General features: G+C 41.0%; 1 protein-coding gene across 7 annotated transcripts in view; it reads left to right on the top strand.

Moving 5' to 3' along the window:
- Positions 1 to 11,115, top strand: part of SIM1 (SIM bHLH transcription factor 1) — a 67,307-nt gene extending 56,192 nt beyond the window's left edge. For all 7 annotated transcript variants that reach the window (XM_075923927.1, XM_075923928.1, XM_075923930.1 and 4 more), the window contains one exon: positions 4,518 to 11,115. In XM_075923927.1, coding sequence (XP_075780042.1) covers positions 4,518 to 5,248 — 731 coding nt within the window. In that variant the 3' untranslated portion in view covers positions 5,249 to 11,115. The remainder of the gene's footprint in view (positions 1 to 4,517) is intronic.
- The last annotated feature ends 10,689 nt before the right edge of the window (positions 11,116 to 21,804 follow it).

Here is a 21,804-nt window from a genome sequence, read left to right as displayed (position 1 = left end):
ATTTTCTGTTTTCTCTGAGGTGTACTTGAGTGGTGATAGTGCATTGTGACCCAGGCACAGGCTTATAATGGTGGTCAAAGCCAAGGAGGGGAAAGCAAAATTAATGTGCTTCTATGCTTCTTTCCTCTTTTTGTGGGCAGGTTCCACAGTAATGGTTCATTCCAGACAGGAGTCACTTAGGGCCCTTGTGTCAGGGCAGGCCATGCTGAGACACAGCAAGTGGCAACTCCAATCTATTCCCACATAGATCAGGATCAGAAGACCAGAGCACTTAAAGGAGGGAGGGAATGGTATTTCCGAACAACAGGAATTAATCTCTTACATTTCCGCAGAAAAGACCACAAAATATTTCTCATCTGGATCTAAACTAGAACCTCTTCATGAAGCCCTGGCAAATGTCACTTAGGAGATATGGGAGTCTCCTCCAAAGCCAAGACAGAGTGAACAAACAAGGCAACAAGTTCCAAAATATACCTATGTCTGCATAAAATGTATTGTTTTCCCCCAAAATGAACTCAGTTCTTTTCTCCATGTAAAGGGCATAGTGATTTCATAAAGCAGATTTTCTTCTTAGGATTCCTGATTTAGGCCTTAGAAGAAATTATGTGGCCACTTTGGCCAACCTTGAGGGCTTCAGCTGCTTCCAAATATTTTGTATACTTTACCTTTTTATGGACACATATGTTATAATATCTTATCCTCCACAAGACCAAGAAAGCTTGTGGTCTAGGTCACTTTGTCTAAAAAATCATCTTGGTTTTAGATGCATCCCTAGAGGCACTCCATTTATCAACAAGAACAACAGGTCACAATACAACATTCTGGCTGTGCCTACTACATTGCGCATTCTTGCGCAAGAAGATATGCAAATGAGGTGCAGCGATAAATATTGCCATGCCTCATTTGCATACCTAATTAGCTTTCATTTTTGCGCAAGGGGCTTTTGCACAAGAAGGAGCAGTGTAGACAAAAGCCCCTTGTGCAGAATGGCGGCTCATTTGATATGCAAATGAGGCACGGCAATATTCATCGCCATGCTTCATTTGCATATCTTCTTGCACAAGAATGAGAAATGTAGACATAATCTCTATGTGTGACTTCTATCATAGAAAACACAAGTGTAAGAAAACATCTCTCATGTATTTCAAAATACTCTTGCCAGAAAGCATTCTGGAAAATTGACAAATTTTGGGATGAGGCGGGGAGCTGGAGTATTGGGACAAGACGAAAGAACACTAGTCTTTTAGGTAGGCAGTAAAGAAGAGAGTAAAATCCACATTTCAAATGTAATAGCCTTTTCTTGTACAACTAGAAGCACAACAGTTAAATTAGAGAGAGGAAGAACAGGCTGGAGGAGGCTGTAGTTTAGCAAGCAATATTCAACCTCCTTAGTATCACATTTTTTCCAGTGTGCAGAACAATGGTCACTCTTCATATTGGACAAATATGTCTTGAACCTGTCCAGAAGAGATACTCATTAGAATTTTGTAAGAGGCCTAGATATGGATTTATTTTCTACTCTGACTTTCACCCTGTCCCATTTCTTTCCTGGATAGGTTGAGTTAGAATAGAAAATGAATCTGTATCTAGGTCTCTTATAAAATTCTATCTCACTATACATAAGTAACTATAACACCAATCTCCTCTTAAAAGGAGTGCAAAGGCCTACACCAGCCTGTTAAAAAAGATTTAAAAAGAGATTAGACAGCAGCAGATCAGTGCTTGAGTTTAAACATTTGAACACACTTAAAAATGTCTTATACTGAGCATTATCAGTGAAAGTGGGAAAAGTGCTTCATTATGCCAATGCTGCCAGCCTGGAAGTATGGTTCATTTTTTGGGGGATCACAGATAATCCAGGGAATGTGTCTCTGGCAGAAAATTTGTTGTGAACTCAAGCCACTGATTTTCTCCATGGACAATGGGTGTATTTTGGTCATGACAGATAATATATCCACCAAGTCTCTTTTAAACAAGCAAGAACCAGAACAAACAAAGCTATTGTTGTCTTCTTTCATGACATAGAGCCCCTTAACCTCTGAGGAAGAACACTTACACAATAATCCCTTTGGGACAGTTACCGACACTTTCACTTGTTTTGAATAGTACCTTTCTCCATAAGCATCCATGTGAAGCCAATGGGCCCATTTGGGAGGGCTGCCCAGTGTGAGCAAAGCAATCAGAATCTGGTCAATAATTTTGATAAATTTCAGTTCCTATCTCTAAAATGGGGATATTAGTTTTAAGAACTCTGAGAAAGGACTCTCTTCTGTTTATTCTTTGTATAGTGATCAGCACAATGGAGTCCTAATCCTGCCTGGGGCCTCTGGATGTGACTGCAATGCAGATAAATAATAATTCTGGGTTTCATAAGTGCATCTTAAGGCTAAGTTAATATTTGTGAGGTGCTTGGACAATACGGAGATGAGCACGCAGCTAGCCAACGCTTCCTTCAGCAGAGTGTAGCACTCCTGATATACACAGAGAATGGAATGTCCATAGTATTTGCCCCCAGTTTCTAACTTTATCAACGACACTAGCAGCACACTGGTGATAACATCTCACTCTCACAGATATATGAACTAAGAATGTTAAATATCAAGTAATTTACTAGTCGAGTAGTCGATGGATTCCCCAGCTGACCCCGAGCTCCACACAGCTGCTGCTTTGAAATACCGTGGCAGCATTTCAAAGGGGCAGTGCCGTACAGCAGGTTCAGCTGAGCGGTGCTTCCCCTTTGAAATGCCGCTTCGACATTTCAAAGCAGCGCCCCTTTGAAACACTGAGGTGGTGTTTCAGCAGTGCACAGAGCCCAAGCTCAGCTGTGTAGCACTGCCGCTTTGAAGTATCCCCTCTTTCATCCCTTTGTTGCCTCTATCTGATAGAGGCAGCAAAGGGGGGGGGGGGGGAAATGACTAGTTGACTCAACTATCTGATAATCGGATAATCAACTAGTGCTTATCGGATAATCGACTAGTCCTTTACATTCTTAATATGGACGATAGTGCAAAAGAGAATATAAAAATGTATCTCTGCTTACCTGAAAATGTTCTTTCTTTGAGTAATAAGGTCCATGAATCCTGCCTTCACAACCAGACAGTATAATTTATATAAGTTGAAGTAAAACACAGCATTCAGTATTTTTCAGATGTCATCTTGTGCTCTGCAATGAGCCTGCATATTTGCAGGTTTTTTTTAACAGTTACATTCTTATAATGTCTCTGTATCCTTCTTGGTCGTGGAAATTGTGTCAGTTGTTAGGTACCTCAGTGATAGAGTCACTCTCCTCTTACTAAAACAAAATACAGGTCTATGTAGCACTTTAAAGACTAACAAGATGGTTTATTAGATGGATTTGATTCCATCCCCTGCACAGCATGTCAACTAAAACACTCCTTGCAATAGATTTGTGGGTCTTATTATGTGAAGAAAGGGAAACTTCAGGTAGGCAGGTTTAAATTTTCCTATTCTAAAAGTTTTAGACAGCAAGTGTTCTTGCATTATAAAACTAAATACGGCACTAACTTGCATCTATGAATAGAAAGGCAACTGTTTTGTTATTTCTTTTTTATTGGCATTGCCAGACAACACATATAATGTACTTTGTAAGACCACACAAAAATCCTGTGTCTTAAAGCACAGAAGGGGTTAAAGAGCACCATCTAATAAATAATAATAATAATAATTAAAATTAATAAATATAGCCTTTTGCGGGTCTGATTTTCTGATGCGCATCAATTCACTCTGATTTTTCTGGGTACAGAGTGGTGCTTAGACAGTTAACTGCTGCCAACTGTACTTTGTAATTCACTGTTGGTGCTAATTACATGCCCAAATTCCTGAAAACTGGTCCATCATCGAAGATCAGGCCTATGTGTTCAAAATATGATCAAACATAATTTCTCCCCAAACTCCCTTGTGAAGAAGAAGCATTACCTGCATATTACAGGTGATAGTGCTAAATGTTCATTGATTACGTAAAGGCTAGTAGTGATAGACCCAGGACTAGAAACTCAGAAAGACTGAATTGCAGTTTTATGCCCAATTGACATTTTATATCCTTTGCAGAAGTATTTCATTAAGAGCTCAAGCAGAAACATTTGGATTAATTAGCTCAATTAGCCTACCTTGACAGTAACACTTACATGCTAGGAAGAATGTTCTTGAGGTTAAAGCATCTGACTGAGACTCAGACCTGTTTTGAATTCTTAGCTTTTCTTTGGTCTTCTTTTATGACACCAGTTCAGCCACTTTCTGTTCCTCATCTGTTGAATGGGGATAGGAGTACTTATTTTGATTCTCTTGTATACTTCTTGCATAAGGGTCTGACTGTCTTTTATGTGCAATGGGGCATTCATCTCAATTTGTGTCACCAGATGATGCTGTAATGCAAACGATAAACAGAATAAAGCAACACTGTCAATTAAAAAGAGGATTTTAGGTTGTTTATCTTCTTTCTGAGATTGATGTACAAACCAGGCCTGATGGCTTGTTCCTTTTTTTTGTCTATTCTGCAGGGAGAGGACACTGGGATGAGGAGAGTGTTGTTAGCTCCCCAGATCCTGGCTCTGCTAGTGAATCAGGAGACCGATACCGTACTGAGCAGTATCAAAGTAGTCCACATGAGCCCAGCAAAATTGAAACTCTAATAAGAGCTACCCAGCAAATGATTAAAGAAGAAGAAAACAGGCTTCAGCTACAGAAAACAACCCCGGATCAGCTAGTCTCCATTAATGGAGCAGGGAAAAAGCACTCTATTTGTTTTGCAAATTACCAGCAACAGCAGTTGACGGGGGATGTCTGTCGGGTTCCTACAGTTGCCAACACCTCTCCTTGTGAACACGTTCAGCAACGAGATGGAAAGATTATGAGCCCGCACGAAAACGACTATGACAACAGTCCCACAACACTGTCTAGGATAAGTAGCCCAAATTCTGACCGCATTTCTAAATCTAGTTTGATATTAGCTAAAAACTACCTGCATTCAGACATGTCCCCTCATCAAACCACAGGGGACCATCCAGGTGCTTCTCCAAACTATTACACTTCTCACAGGCAGTACTTTGACAAGCATGCATACACGTTAACTGGATATGCTCTGGAGCATCTATATGACAGTGAAACCATTAGAAACTATTCCTTGGGCTGTAATGGATCACACTTTGATGTGACTTCTCACTTAAGGATGCAGCAAGATCCAGCACAAGGACACAAGGGGACATCCGTTATAATAACCAATGGAAGCTGATGGTTTTTTTTTAAAGTATTTTGTGCTCTAAAAATGTTTAAAATATAATTGGAAGATATATACATTTTAATGCCCTTGTTACCAGCATTTGATATACCACGCTGCACTAGAGAGAATAACTGAAGGTACTGGGGAATGAGTGATTTGACACATTACTGTAAAAACAAATGCACTGGCATTCAGGATTATAGTGAATGGCACTAAAGTCAAAGTTGTTGCCACATTATCTAGAGAAGAAGATGGGGGAGGCCTAGGTTGGGAGCACAGTGTGGCAGGCCAGATGAGCAATTTGTGCATATTGTGTTGGAGTCAGTTGATGAAAATACTGCCAAGGGTAGATGGTCTGAATTCATGCACCCCACAGGTCTTAGTCACCAAACAGCTATGCATTCTTTACACGCAAAAATGTGGCTCACATGTCTTTTCAAAATGCACACAAACATGGATACATTTATTGATTTGTTTATTTCTAGCTATGTTATGTTGCTCAGTGGTGTAAAGCATCTACGACTAGCTAAAGGGGAGGAAAAAAGAGAGAAATATTCAGAATTGTTACTTCCTTGAATAGCCACACACATAGTTACACACTTGCTTGGCTTGCAAGACATAAATTGAATGACATAGTATGATGGGTTATTGGAGTGCTTGCTCATGCAATATTTAAAAGAAGGAATCAGAAAGGGGAGATTTCTCAGCCCAGTTTAGAGCAATGCAGAGGATATGATTGTAACAGGAAGATACTTTGAATTGTAATCACATTCTGGATGAGTGCATGAGATGTTTGAAAGTGATCCAAGATGGATTAGTTTAATTCCATAATGGTGTATACCATGTAAATATAAATATGCTATGAGGAAAAACAATGTTCCATGTGGCTGAGGTAATCAGGAATGAAATGGAGGCATAGGAGGAACTTTATAAAACTACTGGAAATGTGACTATAAGGACTATAAAACATAGCTGTGTTAACGTATGAATACAAGAGACAAAGACAGACAAAGTGAAGACTGCAGGATGGCTGTGATAAATTCTCAGAACATTTTGGGCATGTTAAGAAAGTGAAGGTGATTGTAAGGACTCAGAGTTGGAAGAGGTAATTTGTGGACTGAAGTGATGGGTGTGATTTCGAAAAAACCATAGATTCTCATTAGCAGAAGAGATATCAGAAACAGTCACATGATAGCCAGGGGAAGGAAGAGAGAAAAGATACTACAAGAAAAATCAGGGTCTTGAGAAAATGTGGGGAATAAGGAACCCCAGCGTCTGATGACTGACTACGGCATTAGACCCTGCAGGAAACTGCCCTACATTAAGAGATGTGTCAAAGGAGATAAGTAGATACGTTTAAAAAAGTTATGAGCAGGGAGACAAGCTAATATAATATCTGCACTTAAAAAGGCAGTTAGGGAAGATCATGGTAACAGTCACTGACACAATCCTTCTCTCCAGTGATTTCAGTAGGAGCTGAACCAGACCCTCCTGTTTATACCAAACTGGAATATGGGGAAGGGGGATTGAGGATTATAAAAATGAGATGAGCACTGATGAATGGCTGGATTTGTAACATTAAGGAGCTAGATATATGGGCATTTCCTGTCAATGGTCATAAAACACAATCCACCAGGTAGAAGGTTGCTCCAGGGGTTTGGATAAATTACAAAAGTATCAACCTTCAAAGCAAGGATAATTGGTAGCAAAATAATAATAAGAAGAATAACGCTGAGTCACCAAGTAGAAATTTTCTTGAAGACCAAGAAAATTATACAGCCAAACTTTGAATATTGCTATATACAGTTCTGATCACTTTGAGGCAGATTGTGATACTTTTATACCACAAGCAATTCATTTGACTTCAGAGTGATCATTCATAGTGAAATATACTAGTCTACAGGAGAAAAGATGTTACAATCTGGCCTTTATAATCTAAAGCTCATAATAGAAAAGGTGAACAGAGCACAAAGCCGAAAGATAAAGAGAATGAAAGATCTAGTAAGTATTTACATAAACTGGGTCTGTCGCCTTTGAAAAAGGAATGATTCAGAGGGAACATCACTGTGGTGCACAGAGTTCTGCATGGAAGAGAGGTTAGATAACAATATAAAATTATTTGAATTAGTGGTAGATTAGAGCTAAGGGGCATTAAGTGTTAGTTAAGGACAAATGACAACAAAACAAAATTGGAGAGAATTCTATTACCTATACATGAAACCCAGTGAGTTGAATGAATGATAAAAGTCATAAACAGGAGCAGCTAGTATAAACAATTTTTTAAAAACATGAAAAATGAGGCCAGTATTTAATGCTGTTGGGAAAAAACTAACAATTGCTAATTCGAAGGGGAGGATGGACCAAAATAGATTTTTCAACCCCACTATTTTGTATATTCCTAAAAAATTAGAAACAAGAGGGTATTTTTGATAAGTCCAGTTCTGAATACATCTTTATTTAGTTTACACCTATATTATTAACAGCTTTTTATTTGGAGCCTCATTGTACAGTATTAAAATATGATTTGGTGAGTAAAATAGAATAGAATTACCTGATCTCATATGTCACTTGGCATGCTGCCAGTACATTACATAAGTGACTATAAGCAAATATTAATATTATACTATATTACAGTATGAAAGGCACCTTCATAAATTACTATAACAGTTTGCTTATATTCTTAATCTAAGAGAAAAGCAAGTAATCCATGCAATAAAGATTCACTGTTACTATTTACTGTGATCCCATATAGAATAAAAGTTTCCAAGCAACTATTGCTAAATTAAATTTCACTTGTTCTGAGACTTTTCATAGTTTTATTACACTACAATGGCAAACAAAGGAGAGTGCAATGTAATAAACATAGTACTGAAAATATCAGTACCATAATTTGATGCCCTCCATCTGCAGCCATGTCATGTGAAAAGCAAGACTGACACTTGTTCATTCCTCATACAAGATGGAGGCAATTATTTCTCCTTCTTAGAGCACCATTGTCATTGACTGGAGGCACTTGTCTCTTATGGGCTATCTGATTGGCCATACTGCTCCCTTAAAGGGTCAACTTTGAGGGAAAAAAATTCACTTAACTTTAAAGCTAGTAAGGAGCATTTAATGGGAGTTTGAAAAATTATTACCAATGATTTGTAAGTATAATTTTCTGTAAGTTTGGGAACCTGCAGCATGCTATATCCTGCTTCAGTTTGCAACTCTTAACTACAGCATTCATTACTGTGAGTGGTATAACATGTACTTTCCTGTAGGGCAAAAAGCTTACACTTGTTCACAACATTAATGAGTATTGTATGACATATTTTAATGAACTTCATATTTAGTTCAATTCCCCACTTAACCTCAGTGATTAAATGTAAAAATCCTCAACCTCCTTCAAGGAATGTACATTTAAAAAAATGAGATGAGCAATTCCAGAAAATGTGAAAATGCAAGATACAGTATTTGCCTTTATATTTTTCAAATGTATCACTTTAAGGCATTGCTATCATTTATACCTGAGGTATTTTAGGGTACATTTCAGTCCCACAAGTGCTAATTGCACTGTAGCGAGCTAGCATTTTTATATCCTACTAGCATTATGTCAACAAACATAGTAACAAGTGAATATGCTAATAAAAACTGCAAGCTACTTATGACAATTATCAAAAACTTGTTAAAACCAGTGGGAGTCTTTTCATTGAGTTCAGTGAGCTCTGGATCAAACCTTCTATGTCATTATTTGATGTTAGAATAGTGAAACTGTCTCTCAGTTGCACTCAGTGGGCACACTGTACATGTTTAAGGCCAGAGTCTTATACACATTCTTAAATTACAGTAAAAAACCTTACTCCTCAAGTAGCCCTACTGATTTCAATGGGTATATTTGTAAGGTGCGTATCTAGCAGAATTTGGCTCTTAGTGACTTGGCACTAGGTTTCTGTGCACCTGGAAGATATGAAAACTGTAAAGAGAAATACCCCCAAATGGCACGTGTTAATAATGAAGATTGTTTTTTCTATACATGCTTTGAATAGGGATAGAAAAATGTGGGCTGGTCTAAACTTTGGTGGGCGCCAAAGTCCAAGAACATTTTACTGTGCTTTCACCTTCTGGGGAGTAGCCAACTTTGCATAGTTTTGGATGATATTCTTACAAGTATTACCACTCAGTGTAGTCCAGTAAAGTCCTATTTGTCCAACACAATTTAACTGGCAAAACCCTCCTCTTATCAGAATCTATTATCTCTCTCCTGGCCTGAAGCACAAATTCAATAATTTTCCTGATGACCAGAAGCACCATTTATCTGAAAAGTATCGATGGTACCTAAACTATGCAGATAAATGGGCTTGCATAGTTTCTGCCAAATGTATGGATGCCCTGGAAAAGCTGACCAACTTTTAGTTGCAGCATCAACTTTCAGTTGCAGTACCAAAGTTCAGCGGACTCATAGCTATCAGAATGGTTCTGCAGATCTCCCCCATGAAAGTTCATTTTGGCTTCAATTGAGGTTACTGTACACAAAATAATTCCACGAACAGACCCAGTTATGGGTGTTTTGAAGTTAGTTATGACTAATGTATTTCAATTCTGGTCTTTCCATGGAATTCCCTTAAATTTACATATGGCAGTATATGGCTGTGTCCTGCTCCCATTGAAGGAAATGGAGATTTTGCTATTGGCTTGAAGAAGAGCAGGGGTGAGGAATTTATTTCCACACAGAAATACACACTGGTTAGCTCCAAAGTCATCCAAACTGTGATATTCACATAACTAGAACATCTATTTTAAATATTTTGTATTAATTATGGTTATTAAATAATCTGTCAGGAGTTAAAATACCCAGCAGTGCTGCACTATCACTCTGATATCATATATGTAATTGAATTTGTTATTATTAAGACCCTCAGAGCATGTAGGCCTATTTTTATAGGTTGATGTTCTAAAGGTTGTTATTTTTTTTGGACAAAGAAAATGAAGTAGAATTTTCTGCAGAATGATGAGTGACAGTGCCTCTACCTTTCACAGAAAAGCATATCTGGAGTGTCTGACAATGAAAAACAATGTGAGGAAATTTCACCGTAGTGTGAAATGCACATGAGAGTTGTGTGGATAAATCTCAGCTCTAACTGGTAAGAATGCACCCCTTTCTGAAAGAAGTTTAATTTATGGCTCCTGCCTTGGGATTACACATGAAAGGAAAGATCAAACATATAGGCATTAGAGAAAGAAACAAAGATTTTTTGAATGGTTGTATCCACTACTTAACCTTGTCATTCAAATGGTCAGCATAAGATTCTAGGGTTTAAAATATAATTTTAAACATTTGTATTTCTTGAAATGTTGACTGCATGTAATTTCGCTCTTAGACACTAAAAAAAGTGGGAAGTTTAGAATCTCATTAACACATAAAACCCTACAGCAGTTCCTTTTCTAAAGAAACAAAGTCAGCAGGGAAAAGTTATTTTAAAGTGATGGATTTTTTCCAATAGTAAATATTTCAGCACATAAAACTAGAAAAAGGCACTTCAGAAATGACACAAGTTCATATTTGAGTTTGACCAGCAAATCCAAACAAACCCAAAGCCCCTCAACCCAATGGATTATATTTATGAAAAAAGACATAGATTGCTAACATGTCAAATGCCATGCCTTGCAATGTATAGGTTCTAGTGACATTGTAGCATAACATCTGTAATTTGAAGTTTTCCTTTGGAATGTAATGTAGGAAACACAATTTAGCTATGTTAACAATATCTTGCAAAGTGTTCCCATTTATAATTATTTATATTGTAAATAGCTTTCTGAAGTAAATTTGAAGGTAATGTGCATAAGATGTATTTATTATGTGAAGATTTTTTTGTTTAAAATATAGTTACCAATATTCAGTTTTTGTCTGGTTTCATGAGTGTTTAAGCTAAGGACAGTCCTTTATACAGAAACATTTTTGAAGGCTTTTTAATCAGCTGATGAATACCCTGGAATTTAAAGGATGTACAGGAGAAGTCCATTGCATCCCAATTAAGTGGCTTCATATTTTGAACAAAGTATATTGAAATGGTAAGTTGCACCACTGGCACATGCCTTTGAAATTCATCTATCTAAATAAATGAGCATAGTTACATTTTATTCTTCATTTATAGTCTGCAGTTTATAGCCCACTTAAAATCCCAAAACCAAGGACTACTGGAGGTTAGGATGCGGTGAGGCTGAGACATCTCAAGTAACACTCCAGTTATCAGTCATATTATACATATTATATGGCGGCTGTACTGAAGTGCCATCCACTGCCACTGCCCAATTCCTAGTATGATTGGGTCTTCCCCGGTCCATGGAATCTTTTGGTGTCTGCAGTCCATCTCTCTCACCTTACCTGAAGTCCCTACAATGCAATGACTGCAGACTGCAAAGGGAATGCACTAACTCAGGCCTTTGTGAGGGTGATTAAGATTAGCTGCACAGAATGTGTGGACACATGCTTCCTGCAGCTGCAACCCTCCCCACGTTGCTTTCATCCTAAAGTCTGTACCTTGGCTATGTAGGTACAGTCTTTAGGATGGAGCACCCACAGGATTGGAACACTCACAGAAAAAAATTAATGGGTGTGTGGAGCACCCACTGGCACAGTGGTTGCTCCTCTACCTCCTCCCCTATGCCTTTTTTATGCCAGCAGATCCATGTTTATCTGCTTATCCTCCTCCCTCCCATCACTTTCAAAGTGCAGTGAAAAGCTGATTAGTGGCAATCAAGCTCCGGAAAGAAGAGAAGGTGTGGTAGGGGTGGAGCAGAAGCAAGAAGTGGTGGAGGCCAAGAACTTGGGAGAAGAGGTGTTTTGGGGATGGGGCCTGGAGCGGAGTGGGAGGGTCAAGCATCCTGTGGCAAAATGAGAAGCCAGCATCTAAGTACACAGTTCATCATGTGGTAGTCTACCACCTACTACTTGGACCAGTTGATATTTATCACAATTCATCCCTCTGAAATTTAAAAAAGTATCTGGTCCTATATACAAAAAGAGGAAACAATGTTAAGTGCAAGCTTTCCATAAACAGCATTTAGGTCTCTTTGTAGCTGTGACAAATCTTTTTTTAAAAAAACAGTAAATATTGGCTTTTCAGAAGCGCTCACCACTCACCAACTCTGGTCCCATTGAAGTCAATGGTAAAACTCTCAGAGTGTGTTTCCATGCAACACTGAGTCTAGGTTATGACTCAAGTGTAAGCCCAAGTTCCACTTCCCTCCATATGGAAATCAGCCTCACTTGGACATGGAACTCCTCTGGACTTGGGCCTATGGATCCTGTTAGTGGAGTGGGTCAGAGTCTGAGTCTTACAGTGAGATAGGTCAAAGTCCAGGCATGTTTGCAGAATGGATGCAGCTGAAGTCTGGGTTGCCGGTCTGAAGAGTCCACCAATGCTATCCTAAAGCCCACTGGATTCCCAGCTCTTCCATTCCCAAACTTCCTACACACATTCCACAAACCAGAAGCAACCTCCTGGTTCAAATGTAGCAGCTTGGCATTTAACCATTTATTTCCATATGGACTGCTCAACTTAAAACAGTTAACTCTCAAGGGTATTAGCAATGGCAAGCGTGTTGCTAGCTGACCGCACAGGAACACAGCCAGAGCCTGGTTATCTCTGGTGTGAGAAAAGACTATCCCTCAGTATCAACAAGAGAAAAAGAAATGGACATGTCTACAAAGCTATATCTGAGCAGACAGAGCTGTGTAATGGCAGAGAGCAAATACAGAAGTTGAAGACTATTGTCAAATGCCACCTCTGGGACCTTCACATCTTCTTGCCTCATTTGCACAAAATTTGATTAGCTCCTGGGAACATTGAACTCACGGTGTTTTATGACAATCTGCTGAGCAAGGATGGCAGCCTTATAATCTCCAGTCAGAGGCACTGTCAGAGCCAACCATTGGATGAAGGGCAAGAAGTGACTTTTGTTTTCCATCTGGTAATCAAAGAGGCTATGCTGATGGAGCTGGCTCTGGGGAGCAGCCTGCTGGGGACCTGGCATCAAAGCAAACACTGGAACTAGAGTCAGAGCTAAAGTTGGGTAAGTTGTTGCTGCCCTGCTAGTTGTTGCTAAATGTGGCTAGGAGGGATTTCCAGCTTAGAACATAAGAACATAAAAACGGCCGTACTGGGTCAGACCAAAGGTCCGTCTAGCCCAGTAGCCTGTCTGCCGACAGTGGCCAGTGCCAAGTGCCCCAGAGGAGGTGGACAGAAGACAATGATCAGCGATTTGTCTTGTGCCATCCATCTCCAGCCTCTGACAAACAGAGACTGGGGACACCATTCCTACCCCTTGGCTAATAGCCTTTTATGGACCTAAGCTCCATGAAATTATCTAGCTTCTCTTTAAACTCTGTTATAGTTCTAGCCTTCACATCCTCCTCTGGCAAGGAGTTCCACAGGTTGATTATGCACTGTGTGAAGAAGAACTTTATTTTATAAGTTTTAAACCTGCTACCCATTAATTTCATTTGGTGTTCTCTAGTTCTTCTGTTATGGGAACTAATAAATAACTTTTCTTTATTCACCCTCTCCTCACCACTCATGATTTTATAGACCTCTATCATATCCCCCCTCAGTCTCCTCTTTTCTAAACTGAAAAGTCCTAATCCCTTTAGCCTCTCTTCATATGGGACCCATTCCAAACCCCTAATAATTTTAGTTGCCCTTTTCTGAACCCTTTCCAATGCCAAAATATCTCGCTTGAGGTGAGGAGACCACATCTGTACACAGTATTCAAGATGTGGGCATACCATATGCTTTAGGGCCTTATTGACTTCTGAATACAAGCTGGCTGTGTCTAGACTGGCAAGTTTTTCCGCAAAATCATCTGCTTTTGCGGAAAAACGTGCCAGCTGTCTACACTGGCTGCTTGAATTTCCGCAAAAGCACTGACGATCTCATGTAAGATTGTCAGTGCTTTTGCGGAAATACTATGCTGCTCCTGTTCGTGCAAAAGTCTTTTTCCGAAAAACTTTTGCACAAAAGGGCCAGTGTAGACAGCAGAGATTTGTTTTCCGCAAAAAAGCCCTGATTGCGAAAATGTCGATCGGGGTTTTTTTGAGGAAAAGTGCGTCTAGATTGGCCACGGACGCTATTCCACAAAAAGTGCTTTTGTGGAAAAGCATCCTGCCAATGTAGACGCGCTTTTCCGAAAATGCTTTTAACGGAAAACTTTTCCATTAAAAGCATTTCCGGAAAAACATGCCAGTGTAGATGTAGCCGCTATGGTTCCATTTCAGATGGAGCCTGTACCATTCCCCTCACATTCCCTACTCCTTCACTTCTCATCTGACACTGAAATGAGGAAAACAGTTGAACATCAGTTATGTTTTTTTATTCATTAATGGCTTGTTTGTTATAATTAGGGATTAGGACTCCTCAATTAAAAGCCTTACATTCCCCTCCCATTTAACAGAGCACACGATAAATCACTATTGCCTGATCTAATATTACGTTTTAATTCTAATTACTGCCTTTAGGGTTGACAGGTTCTTTGTTCCAGGATCAGGCCCAGTATTCAATTATACTGTGGTTGGGAACCCTGATGTGCACAGTTGCAACACTCATGCTATATAAAGTCTTGTATATTTACAAATATAGTTTATTAATACAGTTAGCACAGTCACAAACACCCCAATTTCATAAGAGAGGGTATGTCTACACTACAATGTTAGTTCGAACTAACGGACGTTAGTTCGAACTAACATTCATAGGCGCTACACTAGCGCTCCGCTAGTTCGAATTTAAATCGAACTAGCGGAGCGCTTAGTTCGAACTAGGAAAACCTCATTTTACGAGGATTAAGCCTAGTTCGAACTTACTAGTTCGAATTAAGGGATGTGTAGCCCCTTAATTCGAACTAGTGGGAGGCTAGCCCTCCCCAGCTTTCCATGGTGGCCACTCTGGCCAACACCAGGGAAACTCTATTGCCCCCCTCCCGGCCCCGGACCCCTTAAAGGGGCACGGGCTGGCTACGGTGCCCGTGCCAGGTGCAAGCCTGCCAGCACCCAGCCAGCAGACCCTGCACCTGGCACGGCTCGAACCAGCCACCCGATGTCCCCCAGCCCACCCCCTCTTCCCGGGACCAGGCTGGCGGCTCCCGGGAGCTTGCCCGGGACCGCAAGAGGCGGGCACCTTCCTGGGCTAGTGCAGACATCGTGGACCTCGTCCACGATCTCTGCACTAGGCACAGGTAAGTGGCCAGCTAGGGCAGGAGAGCTTCCAGCCTGGCCACCCAGGAGCAGGTGTGCATGAAAATCAAGGGGGTCCACTGAGACCCCCGACCCTGAGCCCTGAGCTTACAATGGCCGTCCTGGGTCAGACCAAAGGTCCATATAGCCCAGTAGCCTGTCTGCCGACAGCGGCCAACCCTAGGAACCCTGGAGGGGATGGACCAAAGACAGTGACCAAGCCATTTGTCTCGTGCCATCCCTCTCCAGCCTTCCACAAACTTTGGGCAGGGACAGCACTCCTACCCCCTGGCTAAGACTACTCCATGGACCCAACCTCCATGACTTGATCTCACTTCCCTTTAAACTCTGTTCTAGTTGTAGCCTTCACAGCCTCCTGCAGCAAGGAGTTCCACAGGTTAACTATTTGCTTTGTGAACAACAACTTTCTCTTACTAGTTTCAAGCCTGCTACCCAGTCCTTTCCTTTGGTGTCCTCTAGTTCTTCTTTATGGGAACTCATGAAGAACTTTTATGAATGCACCCTCTCCACCCAACCCCTGCTTTTAGAGACCTCTATCCTGTCCCCGCTCCATCTCCTCTTTTCTAAGCTGAACAGTCCCAGTCTCTGTAGCCTCTCTTCATCTGGGACCTGTTCCCAACCCCTGATCATGTTAGTTGCCCTCCCCTCTCCCAGCCTTTCTCTTCCCCTCTCCCACCTCCTTTTCCCAGTCTCCCCCAGTTTTGTTCAATAAACACAGAGTCAATGTTGGAAGAAACGTTATCTTTATTTTGTACATCAATAAGAAGAGGGGCTAGGGAAGGGTAAGTGGAAGGAGGTGAGGGAGGAATGGGGTACGAGCCCCCGATGGGGAGGACTGGGCTGGCTCTGTGGGCTTCTGGGGGTGGAAGCTTTCCTGCAGCCCCCCAATTGCCCCCTCTCCCCAGATGGCAGCCTGCGGCAAGTGCAGCCGGTCTGATGGCCGAGTGGTGTGATGTGCCCAGTGTGGGCACTCCGGGCACTCCAAGCCACGACAGGTTTTCAAGCGGGGCACCCCTGAGAACTGTCTGTCCGGGGTGGGGGTCGGGTCCCTTTAAGCGCAGCCCTCGGCTAGCCTGAGACAGCATCTCCACGCTCTAAGTCCTCCTCTGATGCCCTGCTGGCACTGCTTCCGGCCATCCTTAAGCCCTGTTCAGGGTCCACTCAATGTGGACATGCTAGTTCGAATTAGCAAAACGCTAATTCGAACTAGTTTTTAGTTCTAGACGCGTTAGTTCGAATTAGCTTAGTTCGAATTAACTAATTCGAACTAAGTTAGTTCGAACTAACTCTGTAGTGTAGACATACCCATAGGGAATGTACATCCATATTTCTATACCATATACTTACATCGTTCCTTCTAGAACAATCTTTGGTGTTAGCCCATCATCTTCCTCCTTACCTTCCACTTCCCCTTCCCCATCATCACCAGGGGCCATCATTCTGGCACTTTCAAGGACTACATCTTCTTGTCCCTGTTGCCCCTAGGGTGGGGTCCCACTTTTATAATATGTGATGCTGATGCGGACATGTTTGATGCATATTCTGTAGGGGATGTTGAAGTGTCCTTTTCCAATATATTATTGCTTTCAACTTATTATCATATATGTCTATTTATTACCATGGACCTTTGTGGTCATCTATCACATGCTGTGTCCTGATTACTCAGCTGAGCCTGAACCAGTTATTTGAGGAAGTGGTCCACGAAAGCTCATCATCTAATAAACCATCTTGTTAGTCTTTAAAGTGCTACATTGTCCTGCATTTTGCTTCAACTACCCCAGACTAACACGGCTACATTTCTATCAGTTATTTTGGGATATTTATATAATGATGCATCTGTTGAGTCTGAGGGTATTTTCCCTACCATCCTATGCAGGTGAAAGGTCAAAGACATAAATTCCCCTTTTCAGTCCAGGGAGGCTATAAATAAGCTATGATCTGTGTTTGAGATCTGTGTCTCAACCACAGAAAATTGCTAACCTTAGTTTCTGCTGATCTTGCAAATGGCCCGTTACAACCTTTAGCAGATTTCTTGCATTACAGCTGTTAACTATTACCTCTATATTAAATCTACCTATTCATATATTAATGAATTAATCTAAATCAACACAACCATATTATTAGCATAATAGGCAAGCAACTTGATAGGCTACATCACTCATGCCTACACTGTCCCAGGCAGCTTATAAACGAACCCCCAAATATCTGTTGGCTGAATAAAAAAAAATGAAAGTGTGCATTTGGTTCATAGGTGGCTTAAATTTATGAATCCAAATTAGAGTGGAAGTTGGCTGGCTGGTTGTGTTGGCAGTCACTTGCGTAGTAAGGAGGCAGTACTGCTTCTCCATGCCAAATCAATAACCTGTTGATTTTCAGGATTTTTCACTTTAACTTCCTAGTGATGAAAGAAACTTCTCATAAAGTAGGAACTCCCAGAGCAGGGAATACTTACAGGGGCCAGTTCTGTAACTTATGAGCCTCGGGCACACTGAGATATGCTGGTCAGTCTGTCACTAGAGCTATGTCTAGACTGGCATGATTTTCTGGAAATGCTTTTAACGGAAAAGTTTTCCATTAAAAGCATTTTCAGAACAGAGCGTCTAGATTGGCACGGATGCTTTTCCGCAAAAGCACTTTTCCGCGTCTGTGCTAATCTAGACGCGCTTTTCCGCAAAAAAGCCCCGATCGCCATTTTTACAATTGGGGCTTTTTTGCGGAAAACAAATCTGGGCTGTCTACGCTGGCCCTTTTGCCTGAACGGGAGCAGCATAGTATTTCCGCAAAAACATGAGATCGTCAGTGCTTTTGTGGAAATTCAAGCGGCCAGTGTAGACAGCTGGCAAGTTTTTCCGGAAAAGCGGCTGATTTTCCGGAAAAACTGGCCAGTTTAGACACAGCCTAGTTGCATAAATATCTCCTTAGCATAGCCCAGTAATGGTCAGATGATTCCACTTGCAGACTTCCAGAGCATCAATGTTCTTCAGAGCTTGCCCAGCTTGAAAGGATTAAAAAACCATAGACAGTGATTAGAACCTTCAAAGGTATGTCTTCTGAGTCCCTCCCACTCTGAAAAAAATACAGGGGAATTAGAAATCATTTCAGCTGAATTTTGTATCCATATCTCACCACTATGTGTGATGGCTTTCAGTGCTGCTCTATAGGACATCTGAAGTAACTGATTTTCTGAGGGTGGCAGGGGGGAAATGGGGGAATAAACTGAAGCCTCTTGATAAAAATATCATATCTTGACTATGAATTATAGCAGCCCCTTTGATAGAGTGGAAAATGTAATTTTGTCTCAAGGTAAGAGAATAATGTGCTCTTTCATTTCCTTTCAAGGCCTTTCTACCTACACAGGGCAAATGCACTGCACAAGAAGTCTGGAGGAGCAGACCCACTTATTGCAAGTAGGGAAATAGAGACTCTAAGATGAGTAGATGGGAGAGATTATAGATAGAACAAATCGACAGATAGAGTTCTAAAAGGAACAGGTTGAGTATCAGAAGGCTAAAGATGCAAGAAGGGTTGATAGAGAGATTGCACAGAACAAGGAGAGATTGGCAGAGGGGTTCAAGGAGCATGAATGCAGATTGAGGGAGGACAACATTGTATAGCAGAAAGAGCTATTTTAACAATTATATGTGTTCATGGTGACCAGACTGTAGGTTCCGCAGCTACTTTCAGCTCCTGCCTCATGCCGAGTCCCTTCCGCATTCGTCTGCTCTGCAAACTATGTAGCCTTTGGACAATTCAGGAGTTGGCTGTACTGTGTCACAGGCAATGAACAGTAGCACATGGAATGGAGACATGAACCCTGAACATTCCTCCACTCTAGTCCAGTCACGGGACATATATGTAAAATGTTCTGCAAACTCCAAGGAGAACATAGGGACAGAGGACGCTGATATATAGTTATCCATGTCATTTTAGTAACATGCATCTTTCAGTGTTTTGGCACTGAAATTGGTTATTGTGTTGTACATGTTGATTGCAGCTGCTCAGCCTTTTTGATTCTCAGACTGGTATGTAAATACAAGTGTAAAACAATGTGTGGAATTTGCAAACGCAACTACATTAGTAAGTTTTATTAATAATAAATATTAAAATATTTTAAAAGTGGCAGAAATAGTGTGTCATCATATGCCTCTTCTCAATACATTTCATAATAAAAATGTAATAACTGTCATCCCAGTAATTTACAAAGTGTGAGTTGAAGTAGATTGCCTTTATTTACAAAATGCACACTATATCACATCAACAGATTTTTTAAAATCCCACAACTACCTCATACCCATAAACAGCACAACTTCATAATGCTCCCTGCCAGTGCAGCCTATATGACTGTCTATGAAGGTGTTCCTGTGAACACCAGAGCCTGCTTAATGATGGAGTAGTACCCTTTGCGGTATATGTACTCACATGCTCCTGGTGGTGGGCATACAAGAAGCACAGGAGTCTCATCTTTTGGAAGATTCATTTTCTCAAAACAAGCCAGTTCTTTCGGCAACATTTGTAATACCCACCACTTTTGCATACTTCACGTTCCCTGAGTGCCTCAAAAACTTCTGCCACACCAGCCCTTATAGTTGATTTGCCAACTCCAAACTGGTTAACCGTGGACATGTAGCAGATTGAGGTAGCCAGCTGCCAGACAGCACTACACTGACCTCCTTCTGGCCCAGTGTGGCTTCCTCATGTGGATTTCATTGCAGCGGAGGCATGTGGGTTGGGGCAAGTTGATCGCAAACCTCTAGGAATGTCGGCTTCTTTATGCAAAAGTTCCGGACCCACTGGTGATAAACCCATGTTCACAGATGATGTGATTCCATGAGTCTGTGCTTGTGGGCCTGTGCCAGAATCACTGGTCTAGTAGGGAGAATGTGCAACTAAGGCAACAGGCATGAGCAGCTGGATCACAACTACATAACATAAGAATGGCCATACTGGGTCAGACCAAAGGTCGATCCAGCCCAGTATCCTGTCTGCCAACAGTGGCCAATATCAGGTGCCCCAGAGGGAGTGAATTGAACAGGTAATGATCAAGCGAGCTCTCTCCTGCCATTCATCTCCACCCTCTGACAAACACAGGCTGGGGATACCATTCCTTACCCATACTGGCTAATAGCCTTTTTTGGGCTTAACCTCCATGATTTATCTAGTTCTCTTTTAAACCCTGTTATAGTCCTTCAGAACCTCCTCAGGCAACGAGTTCCACAGATTGACTATGCGCTGTGTGAAGAAGAACTTCCTTTTATTTGTTTTAAACCTGCTGCCCATTAATTTCATTTAGTGGCCCTTAGTTCTTATATTATGGGAACACGTAAATAACTTTTCCTTATTCACTTTCTCCATATCACTCATGATTTTATATACCTCTATCATATCCCCCCTTAGTCTCCTCTTTTGCAAGCTGAAAAGTCCCAGTCTCTTTAATCACTCCTCATATGGGACCCATTCCAAACCCCTAATCATTTCAGTTGCCCTTTTCTGAACCCTTTCCAATGCCAAAATATCTTGGTTGAGGTAAGGAGACCACATCTGTACACAGTATTCAAGATGTGGGTGTACCATGGATTTATATAAGGGCAATAAGATATTCTCCGTCTTATTTTCTATCCCTTTTTTAATTATTCCTAACAGCCTGCTTGCTTTTTTGACTGCCGCTGCACACTGCATGGACATCTCCAGAGAACTATCCACGATGACTCCAAGATCTCTTTCCTGATTAGTTGTAGCTAAATTAGTACCCGTTGTATTGCATGTAGAGTTGGGGTTATTTTTCCCAATGTGCATTACTTTACATTTATCCACATTAAATTTCATTCGTCATTTTGTTGCCCGGTCACTTAGTTTGGTGAGATCTTTTTGAAGTTCTTCACAGTCTGCTTTGGTCTTAACTACCTTGAGCAGTTTAGTATCATCTGCAAAATTTGCCACCTCACTGTTTACTCCTTTTTCTAGATCATTTATGAATATGTTGAATAGGATTGGTCCTAGGACTGACCCTTGGGGAATACTACTAGTTACCCCCTCTCCATTCTGAAAATTTACCATTTATACCTACCCTTTGTTTCCTGTCTTTTAACCAGTTCTCAGTCCATGAAAGGATCTTCCCTCTTATCCCATGACAACTTAATTTACATAAGAGCCTTTGGTGAGGGACTGTGTCAAAGGCTTTCTGGAAATGTAAGTACAGTACACTGTATCTACTGGATCCCCCTTGTACACGTCTGTTGACCCCTTCAAAGAACTCTAATAGATTAGTGAGACATGATTTCCCTTTACAGAAAGCATGTTGACTTTTGCCCAACAAATTATGTTCTTCTATGTGTTTGACAAT

This window comes from Pelodiscus sinensis, chromosome 3 (assembly GCF_049634645.1).
Source record: "Pelodiscus sinensis isolate JC-2024 chromosome 3, ASM4963464v1, whole genome shotgun sequence".
NCBI lineage: Eukaryota > Metazoa > Chordata > Testudines > Trionychidae > Pelodiscus > Pelodiscus sinensis.
This window is presented reverse-complemented; position numbering and strand designations above follow the sequence as displayed.